Raw genomic sequence first — 13,522 nt, 5'->3', positions numbered from 1 at the left:
TTGAGGCAGATAGTAAGCAGTCTTTATGATCCCAGGCTTTCTGCCATTAACTAAGGGTATGTCTGGGGCCCATGATTGTATTATCTTTTCTGGTTTGGGGAGGGTTCAATAGTTTGGGGAGGTTTTGAAACTTTAGGGGAAATTTTTTTGTCCCATGAAGTTTGCAGCTGAAGTTTAAAGCTCAGCATTAACTCTTTAAAAGCTGAATAGAAGACGAGGGATCACAGCATCGATGCCCTATTGTCCTACCTCAAGGGGTGTATGGGGTGTTGCGGGCAGGAACTTTGTGATCATCACTGTTCTTCCACAGATGCATATGTCCAGAGGCCATTCCTAATATATAAAGTAAAATCCTTATTCACAACATTGCCTTAGGTCCATTACCATCTCTCCTTCCTCCATTGACTTTTTTTCAACTCTAACTTTACCTTCTGTATATAGCAATGTTAAACTATAGCATAGAATAATGTTAGTAAACTTGTGAAAAGGCAAGTAGTTTGTTGAAAGTTTAAGTCAGAAACCAGAAAAATCTTGTCTCAGATTGAGAGGTTTTCCAGTAAAGAATGTGGGCATTATTTAGAGAAATCTACAGGTTTAGAAGCCAGTCCTCAGCTCTATATGAAAAGAATCTTCTTTGTTTTGCTCCCAATACTTCTTCGTGAACTGGCTCTTGGGGTCTGAACTCATTAGTCAACAGTACCTGAACCAGAATAAAAATTTAATGAGCTGCAATGAAAAATCTAAATCAAGAATATAAAAATGTTTATCCTGGACATTCCAGGGAGGAAATTCTCTGGAGGAAATCCAATTACAAGATGCTGTTCCTTTAGGATGACAGAATTTGAACAAAGGACATTATTGGTTATAGCTTTTTAGACCAAAACATTCCACCTAAATTAGAAGTACATGTTTGAGACAGGTACCCAAAGAATCTTACCCTCTAATCAGTGAGACACTTCACTGTCTTAAAATTGTGCTTATTACGCATTAGAAATTTTACTTCCTTGATATACTCTGTTCTGTATTCACTTCAGTTAATTTCTTCTTTTTGGATGGATTAAACTAATACATTATATGGTTCTTAATATCTCTCTTTTATGTCATTATGTCAGTTTTTGTCTTTTCATATCCATAATCTATCCATGAAGTGTTGATTTTTATTATATAATGTCATAAATTTTATAAAATTGTCATAAATTCACCAGTCAAAACTTTTGTGTGCTGTTCATTGATTTAAATTACAAAAAAGTTTATTAAACTGAATATTGTGGAGAGCCGCCTCCCGGGTCAGGCCTAGTGGACACGCTGCAGCCTGCTCTAGAGTTCCCCCCGCCCATCGAGTGAGCCAAGATGGTGCCCACATCCTGCTTCCGCATATGACGCACACACCCGCCAACCGCATCTACCAATCACCCCTGTATACGTGGTGTTAGCCTATTGGATTTTGATTATGCATATAAGGCGTTACCCGGACGGGGTAAGCGGAGACGACCCACAGGGAGCCGTACCTGACGGCCGCATAGAGGTTGTTCCCCCGCGGGGTATCTTGTCCCGCGTGGAACCTGTAACAGAGAATGCAAGCTTAACTCCAGTAAAGGTCTGTGCTCACAACCGTTGCGTGCCTCGAACCCGTGTTTGTCACTTAAGTTGGTTTGCCTGCGTCTGTCTCTTTCTCCCCTCCTGTTCCCTTCGCCGGCCGGGGATCAGAAGCCGAACGAGACGGCTGCGGACAAGTGGTGGCCCGTACGGGGAACCTTCTCTTGACACCTCTTCTGCGAGGAGAGCCGTACGTGCATCCCGAGCTCGCAGCGGACTTCTCGCGCCTGATCACCGCGAGGAGGTGAGTGCTTCTTATTACGTGAGAGTTAAGGCCCGCGGGCTTTCAGGTAGCCCCGGGGACTCGGAAGAGCTCTCCGAGTGATTAAAGTACAGTGCCGACTGCAAGCATGGGGCAGTCAGGAAGTTCACCTTTGTTAGCTCCCTTAAAGACCCTTTTGAAGCAGCGGGGTATCTCGGTTAAGGAGAGTTCCCTCCTGCGGTTCCTTGACGATATTGCTGCTTTTGCCCCCTGGTTCGTCCACTCCGGGAGCCTCAGTCTGCCCTCTTGGTTAAAACTTGGTAATGATATAGAACGGGCGCGCCGGACGGGCCTTTGTATGGATCCGATCCTGGTCCCTATCTGGGAGACCGTCCGTGCTTGTCTTGAGGCAGAAGCTGCTACGGGCCTCAGTCCGTCCCCTGCCCTGCTACAGGCACGGCACGCGCTTCAAGAGACTCGGTCGGCTTCGTCCGCGGACGGCTCCTGTAAGAGTGAGCCGCCACCTTGCAAGCCGCCAGAGTCAAGCACTAGTTCAGACACCTCTGACTCAGAGTCAGATGGTGATGAGACCGAGGGTGCAGACGCGCCTCCGCTGATCGATTGGGGGAGGCCCCCTGTCTCACCCACGCAGCCTTCCGCCCCGCCAGCGCCTGCTGCAGGGGCGAGGCGGCTTCCGGTGAATGGTTTTGGTGATCTCGCCAAAAACCCTCACCACGGGCTCCCTCTGGTGGCCGAATCAGGTAATTACAGTGGCCCTCCTTTGCGAGACCCGGAACCCCCTACAGGCTGGTCGGGGGAGGGGCAGTTACAGCTGTGCCCCCCGCCCGCGTACGCGGGCCCTCAAAGTTTTCCGTCGTCAGGCAGCAGAGGGAGACATTTCTGGAAGTGGACTCCTTTTTCAACATTTAGACCTTTTGGCATGCTGGGTGGTTACCAACCACTTAAACCAGAACCAGCCTCAGAAATGTTCCCAGTTATTATCAATCCCCAAGGTAACAATCAGCATGAGCCATATGATTACAAAATTTTAAAGGAGTTGAGGCAGGCCGTCCATCAGTATGGCCCCAATGCTCCTTTTACCCTGAATATGGTTGAAAACCTTTCCGCCCTGAATCATACACCCGCAGATATTTTTCAGCTGGCCCGTGCTTGTTTACCACAGGGCCGATACATAGATTGGAAAGCATGGTTTGAGGAGCTGGTTGAGGAACAAGCTGCGAGAAACGCAGCGGGGAGACATGGCGGATGGAATGCAGATATGCTATTAGGGAGAGGTGCCCATTCCCAGAATCAAACAGGGTTCCCTCAGGAAGTCTACGGACAGATTTTCCGTTGTTTCGTAGGAGCCTGGAAGAAGTTGGCAGGCCAGGGAGAAGCTCAAGCTTCACTCAGTAACATACACCAGGGCCCCACTGAACCATTCGTAGATTTTCTAGCCAGGATGCAAACTGCAGCTGAGAGAATTTTTTCAGATCCAGGAGTGGCAGAGACTGTAGTTAAACAAATGATTTTTGAACAGTGCAACAAGGAATGTAAAGTCATCCTGGCACAAAACAGAGGAAAAAGCTTGATGGATTGGGTTCGGCTCTGCAGGGACGCTGGCAGCCCGTTGACTAATGCAGGTCTAGCTGCCATGCTAGCCAGCTCCTTGCAGGTAACTACAAAGAAACCCAAAGACTTAGGAACAAGACCTAAGGGCTGTTATCACTGCGGCCAGTCAGGACACCTTAAAAGAAACTGTCCCAATAAAGGCCAACCGCCTGCTACCCAACAATTTGATAGACCGTGTGCGGTAACCAGGCTATGTGGCCGTTGCCACAAGGGACCCCATCGCGCAGAAGACTGTAGGTCAGCCTTCAGTGCGCAGGGTGAACGCCTCTCCGGCCGTCCTGAGCAGGTTCCAAAAAACGGGCAGAGGGGGTCCGCCCTCGTGGTGGGCCCCCGCCCCCTTGCTCACCATTCGACAACGCAGCACCTGTCCAAGTTCGTGCATCCTCTGGATCAGCCGGACTGGACCTCCGTGCCACCTCCAGACTCGTACTGACCCCCTCCATGGGCGTCCGATTGGTGGGGACCTCCTTTAAAGGGCCCTTACCACCAGGTACCGTAGGACTCATAATAGGAAGAGCATCCACAGCCCTAGGAGGGTTAACAGTTATACCAGGCATTGTAGATTCAGATTTCACAGGCTATGCTCAAGTTATGGTACAATCTCAGCAAGGCACTCTAGTCATTGCAGAAGGTGATAAGCTGGCACAGCTCTTGCTCTTGCCCAGCTTACATGCATCCTTTCCGAGTAGACCCAGACAGAGAGGAAATAAGGGGTTTGGATCTACTGGAGAGGTTTTTGAGGGCCTCCATATGTCCCTGGAGTCCCGACCCATGCTGACACTTAAGGTACAAGGCAGATCCTTCATGGGCCTGCTAGATACCGGGGCCGATCGGTCGATCATAAGACAACAGGAATGGCCCTCCGCCTGGCCGACGTGCAAGGCGGAGGACACCATTAGAGGAATAGGCCAGGTCTCAGCACCCATGCTGAGTGCAACTGCCCTTCATTGGATAGATGAAGAAGGACATCAAGGTAGCTTTCAGCCTTATGTGTTAGCCCTGCCCGTGTCCTTATGGGGAAGAGATGTCCTAACCCAAATGGACATTACCTTGACCAGTGGCTGCTCTTCAACTTCTAAGCGCTTGTTAAAAGGAATGGGATATGTCCCTGGCAAAGGCTTAGGAGCCTCATTGCAGGGGCGCGCAATGCCTATACAGGCGGTCTCCAATTCTGACAGACGAGACCTGGGTTTTTCCTAGGGGCCACTGAGGGGAGATTCCCACCCACACCTATAAGACTAAGGTGGAAAACCAAGACCCCGGTTTGGGTGCCTCAGTGGCCCTTGCCACAGGAAAAACTCTCAGCATTACACACTCTAGTGTCAGCACAACTAAAAAAGGGCCACATCATTCCCTCCTCATCTCCTTGGAACACCCCTATATTTGTCATAAAAAAGAGGTCAGGTAAATGGAGACTGTTGCATGACTTAAGGGCTATTAATAATTGTATGGAGCCCTTAGGACCTGTTCAGATGGGGCTGCCCCTTATTTCAGCTCTACCAGAGCATTGGCACATTTTCATCTTGGATCTTAAAGACTGCTTTTTTTCCATTCCCCTACATGTGTCAGTAGATACATGTTCTCAAGTTTTGTTTGCCTCTGCTGAAACAGGAGAAAGAGTCCACCAAGTAATTGCACACTGCCTTGCCGCTTGGGCAGCTTGGGGTAAGCCAAAAACTTTAAAGACAGATAACGGACCTGCTTACACCAGCAAAACCTTTCAAAGATTTTGTGAAAATATGGAAGTGCAATTAAAACATGGTATCCCCTACAACCCTCAAGGGCAAGGAATCATTGAAAGAGCACACAGGTCTCTTAAAGACTTGCTCAAAAAACAGAAAGGGGGAATAGGCCACGGCCTGTCCCCGAAGGCTCAACTGTCTGTAGCCTTATTTACATATAATTTTTTAAATGAAAATTCACTAGGAATGGCACCTGCTCTTCAGCACACTACTCCGAGTCCTCCACATAGAGGTCTAGTCCGTTGGAAGGATGTCCTGTCAGGACAATGGCAAGGCCCTGACCCAGTGCTCAGCTGGGCCAGAGGCTCTGTTTGTGTTTTTCCCCAGGAACCAGGACGTCAACCTGTGTGGGTTCCGGAAAGACTGGTGAGAACCGTGACGTCGCCCGAGGACGCCAAGGAACTGTTGCCCAGAAAATTTATAAGCCTCCAACCAGAGCCACCAGATCCGGTCTCCAACTCTGCTGATGATGGCGACGAACGACAAGATGACAACAGGAGCGCTAGTCACCCTTCTATCATATAGAAAGGGGACCAGCTTTAAAACCTCCCTACCTTTACTAACCTCTCCCAACAGGTGGATTCAGACCTTCGAGTGCTTGGGGATATCAAGTTGACCCCCGTTGACTTCGACCTTTCCAAACTGGGCGAGACTGTACAAAGTCTGTGGAACCGAGTCACCTCATGGTTCTCTTGGCCCAATTTGACTACTTGGATCCTCGTGGCAGTGGGACTATTAGTGGGCTTAGTCACTGTTAAATGTTTGTTAGAACACTTGTTCCAGACACAGCAGCAATTACGTGTCACTACCATGTTGGCTATGTCACTCGCCCCTGATGCTCCTGGCAACGACCGTCCCGCTACCCAGTCCTTCCCCTCACCGAATGACCCGTCCCGGCCACTCAGGGCGGGGCGCTCGAAAACAGGATCTGCTGCAAAGCCCATGGCCGTGTCCCGGGTGTAAAAGGCGGCACCAGAAGTCATAATTTTTGTCTAAAGGATGATCTCTACGGCGGAGTCACGGTCCTGGCCAGACTAGACTCCGGCCATTGCACAGAGACACCTAATGACGCTCTCGGCTCTGGTTGCCGCTCTCCTGCCCCCCTACATAACCCAGTTGCGAGGCGAAGCACTGCAGGGAGAGTCACGTTGTTTCCAGTTCACGGGCTCTCCGGTCTCTATATGAGGAGGCATTCTGGTTGGTGCCTAGCAAGCCTAGTCCAGACTCCCCAAAGCACCAAAACATGTAGTGGGCCTGAGTGGCCCACGGGAGCTCACTCATCAATGGAGACACTGGGTCAAAATAAATAAAAAAGGGGGAGATGTGGAGAGCCGCCTCCCGGGTCAGGCCTAGTGGACACGCTGCAGCCTGCTCTAGAGTTCCCCCCGCCCATCGAGTGAGCCAAGATGGTGCCCACATCCTGCTTCCGCATATGACGCACACACCCGCCAACCGCATCTACCAATCACCCCTGTATACGTGGTGTTAGCCTATTGGATTTTGATTATGCATATAAGGCGTTACCCGGATGGGGTAAGCGGAGACGACCCACAGGGAGCCGTACCTGACGGCCGCATAGAGGTTGTTCCCCCGCGGGGTATCTTGTCCCGCGTGGAACCTGTAACAGAGAATGCAAGCTTAACTCCAGTAAAGGTCTGTGCTCACAACCGTTGCGTGCCTCGAACCCGTGTTTGTCACTTAAGTTGGTTTGCCTGCGTCTGTCTCTTTCTCCCCTCCTGTTCCCTTTGCCGGCCGGGGATCAGAAGCCGAACGAGACGGCTGCGGACAGAATATTATAAATTAATAATGGTTAACACGATGAACAAAAGTATTAAAATATGAGAAATTGTGTCTCGATACAGTGAATACTTATTATAGTCAGGCTTGTTCTTGTTTTAAAAAGATGATTATGAGTTGTCTACTTGTACATATTCAAGAGGAGAATGAAATGCCACATTTAAGGATTTTACTAAAAGAAAACAAGTATCAAATAAGGACTTAATTACTTATATTTACGGTCCTTTTGCAGTGACATTTGGCTGAATGTTGAGCAAGAAAATACGATCTAAATATGGTCTAGCCAACAAAACATATCACATAGAAATCAGGGACAACTTTTTAAGAATAGGATTAGAAACAAGGAGAACAAAAACCCAAACTAGAATAATGTAGAAAGAAGCAGTTAACACAATAGGCATAGGAGGATCTTTGCACAAGATGCAATGCAGAGAACAGAATTGAGTTTTGGGCATTGTCTCCTACATTTGATGTTCTTTCATGCTGTGTGACACCAGCTCAACTGAAAATATGCTTATATTATTTTACCTATTTCCCCAAAAGTCTTCATGAAAGAGGATTATATTTCAAACATCAGAATGTGAACATTTTCTCTGTTGTATCCATCAATTTAAACACTTACAGAATAAGCAAGTGGAGTTTTCAACTCCTAAAACCACAATTTGTTACACCACAATTTTCTCATGGTATTCTTAACTTTGCATTCCTTAAGGTGTAAATGAGAGGGTTGAGTAAGGGTGTAGCGATGGGGTAAAACACGGCTACCATCTTATCCACTGGAAGTGTGATTAGAGGGTGAGTGCATGTGAGTATACATGGAACAAAGAAGAAAGTGACCACAACTATGTGGGAGGTACAGGTGGAAAGGGCTTTTTTTCTTTCTTCTGCACTCGGGTTACTCAGAGAATGTAATATGAAAATATAGGAGATCATCAGGATTATAAAACTCACCACGCAAATGGTTCCAGTATTAAAGATTGAGTAGAGTCATGACATAAGTATCCATGCAGGCAAGTTTCAACAGAGGTTGCATATCACAGAAGAATTGATTGATAACATTAGGGCCACAGAAAGGTAATTTCATAGCTAAAATAATCTGTGCTAAAGAATGGACACAAGATACCCCTCAGGCCAAGTTCACCAACACACAACAGACACGTCTGTTCATGATGATTGTGTATCGCAGTGGCTTACAAATGGCCACATAGTGATCAAAGGACATGAGGACGAGCACCAAAGTCTCCATGCACCCAAAGAAGAGAAATGCAAAGATCTGGGTCATGCATTCACTGTAGGAGAAGACTTTCTTTTCAGATATAGCATCTATAGTCAACCTGGGTGCTGTGGTTGTGGAGAAACAGGCATCAGCAGAGAATAAGTAGAAAAGGAAGAAATACATGGGGCACTCCAGTAGATGACTGTTTCTGATGGTCATCACAATAAGTAAATTTGTCAGCAGAGTTGCAAGGTAGAGAAAAAGGAAGACCACAATCACTATTTCCTCCTTTAGAACATCCTGGGGTAACCCAAGCAGAATAAACTCCTTAACACTGTTATTCAGGCCCATGACTGCAGTAGATGTGGAAATGACACAGCTGTTAAATGGTTTATCTGCAAAGAAATTTGAGAAAGTGTTGATTTGTCAAGGGCAATAGACTTGGACTCTGAATTACATCTTTATATAGCTAATTGAGTGCAAAACTCAGTTGTTCCAAAAGGTTTTGTGCATTATAATCACATGGGACATTTTAAAATGCAGATTCCCAATCTTTAGCTATGGAGACTTCCAGTGTAGAATGAAGGTTTTTGTGGGGAAAAATAAAAATGAGCAGGTGATTGATTGTGCACTCTATCAAGGTCTGAGCATTGTTAACTTTGCTGTATAATCTTATGCAAATCATTTTAATGTTTTAAAATGTTTAATTCATGTAAAAATAGAGATTCTAATAGAAACTTTATGTCTTTTATGTGTATGTACATGTTATATATGTACATAGATATTGGTCTCAATATCTGGAAAACAATGTTCTTACATTATTCAAAAATATTAAAATCAGAGATTTTCTATTGAGAAAAATATTTATTGATTTGGACACCTATATGCATCCATTATTCCTGACCTCTTCAGTGTCTTGGTTGGATTATATTTTAAGAAGTTATTATTTTTCCATGTTTTGTCTCATGCTAACCATTTTACCTTCATTGCCATTCAAGACATTGACCCTGGAATTAACAGGTACCATGTATGCATCCATTACTCAGGCTAGATGCAATGATAACATATTTCACATCCTCAGGGTCCAACTAGACATGCCACTTTATATATTTATAAAGCCTGAGTAATGTCTTCACTAACATATGCTTCTTTTATACTTTTAAGTTTTTGAGCTTAACTTTATTTTATTTTTAGTTTTATAGAGTCAAATCTATCAGAAAATTTCCCTTTTATATTTTGGCTCATTACCTCAAATTCAACAACTTTGTTTTGTCTTATGCTTTTTAATATTGATCTCACATTGTCTGGAATTCATTTCAGCATGAGTTTGTGACACTCTAACTTTTTTCTGAGTGATCACCAATCCATCAATGAATCAACAACACCATCAACTAAGTTTTCCCGTATTACTAAGAACCTATTAAGACCTGCCATGGCTGTGGTGGAAAGAAGTCCTCAGCCTCTTTACAATTGAACTGGAGGTATAACATGTTTCAAGATAAATTATTAATTACATAAGAGGCACATACAGTGTACATCATAGTACAAAATGAATTGCACTTCCAAAACTTGAGATCTGTATACAGTATAAATCAATTGGTCTGTGAAGTTTAAACAATGAGACAGTGGAATTTTTATTATAAATATGTAAAACTGAAGTTTTGGTTATTTTTTTATGGAACTTGAGCATTTAATAACCTTGTACTGGGTTTCTCTGTTGAGAATATTTCATAAATAGTAACTTCAATTATCCATTTACTCTAATAAAGCTACATAATCACAATAAAACTGCAACATTGTATAAGTCTAACTACAATGATGTTAGCTCAATGTGATAAGAGTAGTTACATTATTACTAGAATCTCTGACAGACAGCTCCAATTATCTCTGAGGAGTAAAAATAAAAAATGAATTAATTATAACAATTTCAGTGCAATTAATTCCTAAGGAAGGCTAAAGTAAAAAAAGGCAGTGCTCTTTGCTATGAGTAGAGGGGCAGTTAGGTGAGAAATGAGTAAAATACTGTATCAGGAAAGCATCTGTAACTTCAACTACACATAGAGAGGAAGAGAAGGCTTTCTTCTTTTTGAAACCTATAAACTTATTAAATCAAAAAGTGATGGAGATAAATTTGTGGGCAGATAATGGACAGCCATGAAGGCAAAGTCATCAAATGTATTTTGTTTTAAATAAGCAAAGAAATAAACTGAGGACATGAAGATAAGATATCAACACCTTAACACTGTATATAATTTCTCAGACCAATACCACCTCAAAGTTTTTACATTTAATTCAGCCATTATTTCTTGATATTCTTGGACTCTTCTACATCTCTGTATATACATCTTTGTATACACAGTACAGAGGATAATATTTTCTCTTCTTTAACATCCTTAATTTTTCCTTCGAACTGTTTGAATTTTAGCCAGTTCCAATGAACCTGTTTCCAAAAATTTATACTTATGCCCATGGCTTCTCTTTTTTACCCAGCAAATTGATGTCTACCTTTATTCTCTATGCACCTATATATCTGTGAACGTCATTAAATCTGTACTCAATTGAACAAGACAAGCATACCATATATTATTCATATACTATTACTAATAATTGATATGGATTTTCATACTTGTTATTTAATTTGGTCTCTAAATTTTCTTACCATGTACTATAATCATTTGTCTTGTTCTCTTACATCCATGTTTGATCTTTGCTACAGAGTGCTCTGCTGAGTAATCTTGAGCTACAATTAGGATAGTTACTAGATAACCTCTTTCTCTAGCATTAACACCATATGTCATATAAACATCAAATCCCCATCATCCATGTGAATTGCATCCAAAAATTAGAAAATTTGTGAAGTACAAGAGGATGCCAGTTGACACCTCAAGTTCATGCCCCAGCCCCAAACCAAAGTTTTTAAAATTTCATTTTAGGAACTTTAACAACTAAGAAAACTAGGTAGGTAATGAATAATAAAAAAAGGAGGAAAAGGCAGAGGATGAATAAAATGAGGGAAGAAGAAAGTAGAGTGATCATGAAGCAGAGGGAAAAGAGTGTTATCCAGGGTACTTGGACCAAATTTATATCACAGCTCCTTTCCCCCTGACCCTGTGCATTATCATTTTCCTCCAAATCAGAGGGAGTGTGCAGTTGTGGGACATGAGCTAGCATCACCATGTGTCTTAAAAACCCAGAACAAAGGTGTAGAAGTGCAGCACCATCTTATAGAATGTTCCTGAAACATCACCACTAACTTTAAACTCTTCATGTGTGGGAAGCCCCAAGAATAGAAGCTCTGCCAGGCTGTCCAAACCACCATGTTGTGTTCACTCTGTCCTTCTTTGAGCAGAGAGTCCTTGTGAGAGTTTTGCTCTGAGGCCAGGAAAGGTTTGGGAAGACTGTAACCTTCCATTTTGGAAACAGTTTCCAGGACTTCCTTTTTTTTTTTCAAGATTCAGATTCATTATAGAGCCCAACAAACCAGTTTTAAGAAGTAACATGATATTTCAGACATTGAAAAACTTACCTTAAGAACTGATAGATGAATTCCAGTTGGTATATTTTTCTATCTCTTCAACTTTAATTTAATCAGTCATAATCATGAAGTCTGGATAAAATGTGCCAACTATAGTTCTTTACAATTTAGTGACAATTTCTAGCATGGGGGGTTATGGTGAGTGGAGAGTCTAGGGAGAGAGAGAATCTGGTGGCCCAACTTCACATGATTCCTCCCCAGAAACACTTGCTTAGACAACAGCAGGGTCTAAAGCATGAGGGTAGGGGTAGGGGTAGTTGGAAGCCGTGAAAATAAGGAAAGGTTTCCCAATACAGTTTCTGAAAACTTCATTATGGAATAAATTATTCCTGTGCTGTGAGAGATAAATGCCTCTGAAGCCAGCTCTGTTCCTACAAGTTCACTTTGGAAAAGCATCAGGAAAATGTTTTTGATTTTACAATATTGAATATTTATAATAATTCCCACAAAAGCTTACAATGCCTCAATTAAGTTTCGGTTTCATCAGCTGCAAGGAAATTGTTGCTCCCTAGGTAGCCCCCAAGTTTTGTCCAATGAGCGACTCAGACCATCTGAATGCCAAAGCAAAGCATGTGGCCCATTAATTAAACTGCAAATTACCATATTGCAGGTCAGGAAACCTCATTCCTAATATGATTTGCCTAAGCATATCTCTTCCATAGGCATAAAAGACTTTGAAGCAAGTTGATGGTGCATGTAGATGAAATATACATGGCCTTCTGTTCTGGTTACACCACATACTTGTATGAACTTGTCAGTTTCTTAATCTCTTTGTTTTACAATTTCCTCCTTTGTAAAATATAGCTATTAAAATACATTATTTTATTTAACATCATTAATATGACATTATTTCATTTCTAATCTCATCTCTGTTTTTTCTTCAGGGTAGAAAGGAAAGAGGTGAGAAAAGTAAAAGATAAAGGAATTATTAAATACTTGTCTTTTCTTTTACCTTTTAAGCTTTTAAGATTTTTCCTACTAACATTAGGGAGTAAAGTTTGATTTTTGGTTTTAATGCGGTCACATGTTGTTAACGGAAAAATGGATTAAATTTCAAAATTATTTTCCAACCTGTGAGACAAAATCACTACCTATAACTCTGGCCTACAAATTACCTCTTTGTTTGAGGTGGTATTGGGGAAAAGAGGTGAGAGACAGCAATGGAGATGGGATAATGACATATTATATGGATACTCCGGATCTAGTGGTAACCAGAAGTTGCAAATGTCCCAGAGAAACTTCTTGGAGAAAATCATGCCCCAACACATTAACTTTTTTGTTAAAAATGAACTGGAAGAATCTTGAGGAAGGTACATGACAAGTCAAATAAAGTTTCTGAGCCTCAATTTCCCCATCGATTAAATGTGAGTAAGAAGGTTTAGCTCTAAAATGTCTCTGTAAAACCTAAAACTTATAACATACATAAAAATAGATTCCCCGGCTCACAAAAAGTTATGAGAAAATATTTATGTTCTTATTCCTTATCCTTAAACATGTGGAATTGAGGCCAAGAGAAGGGAAATACATCACCCAAACTCACACAGCTGAGTATTTACAAATGAAGGCTTAAAATCCAGATCTCTTAATGACATGTCTAAGGTTCTTCTTATTTAAAAACAAAACACAGTAACATCATAGCTTTCTGGGCCTGGAAAAAAATAGGATCCTGTATCAACCTCCCCAAGTGAAAGACTCTAAAGTAACTACCAGCTCTGAGGCAATGATCAAGCTTCCCAACTACATTGCGGAAAATTGGGGGAGGGCAGCTTTCAAAGACTTCATTGAACTGCCCAAAGGCAAGA

At 42.8% G+C, this 13,522-nt stretch overlaps 1 protein-coding gene and 1 pseudogene across 1 annotated transcript; one reads left to right on the top strand and one right to left on the bottom strand.

The window, feature by feature from the left end:
- Positions 1-1,272: 1,272 nt before the first annotated feature.
- Positions 1,273-5,939, top strand: LOC143659051 (uncharacterized). Its single transcript, XM_077131577.1, has 2 exons — positions 1,273-1,840; positions 5,500-5,939. The coding sequence occupies exons 1-2, from the start codon at positions 1,451-1,453 to the stop codon at positions 5,695-5,697; spliced, it is 588 nt and encodes a 195-aa protein (XP_076987692.1). The 5' UTR covers positions 1,273-1,450; the 3' UTR covers positions 5,698-5,939.
- A 1,679-nt stretch (positions 5,940-7,618) lies between these two features.
- LOC143655619 (olfactory receptor 4C11-like) lies at positions 7,619-8,536 on the bottom strand (annotated as a pseudogene).
- Between the last annotated feature and the right edge of the window lie 4,986 nt (positions 8,537-13,522).

This window comes from Tamandua tetradactyla, chromosome 2, assembly GCF_023851605.1.
Source record: "Tamandua tetradactyla isolate mTamTet1 chromosome 2, mTamTet1.pri, whole genome shotgun sequence".
NCBI classification, from domain to species: domain Eukaryota; kingdom Metazoa; phylum Chordata; class Mammalia; order Pilosa; family Myrmecophagidae; genus Tamandua; species Tamandua tetradactyla.
This window is presented reverse-complemented; position numbering and strand designations above follow the sequence as displayed.

Excerpts from the sequence above, each read along its gene's own strand:
- LOC143659051 (XM_077131577.1), top strand. The coding sequence starts at position 1,451 with ATGCATATAAGGCGTTACCCGGACGGGGTAAGCGGAGACGACCCACAG. Across the intron at positions 1,841-5,499 it reads CGCCTGATCACCGCGAGGAG|GAACCAGGACGTCAACCTGT; the intron begins GTGAGTGCTTCT and ends GTTTTTCCCCAG.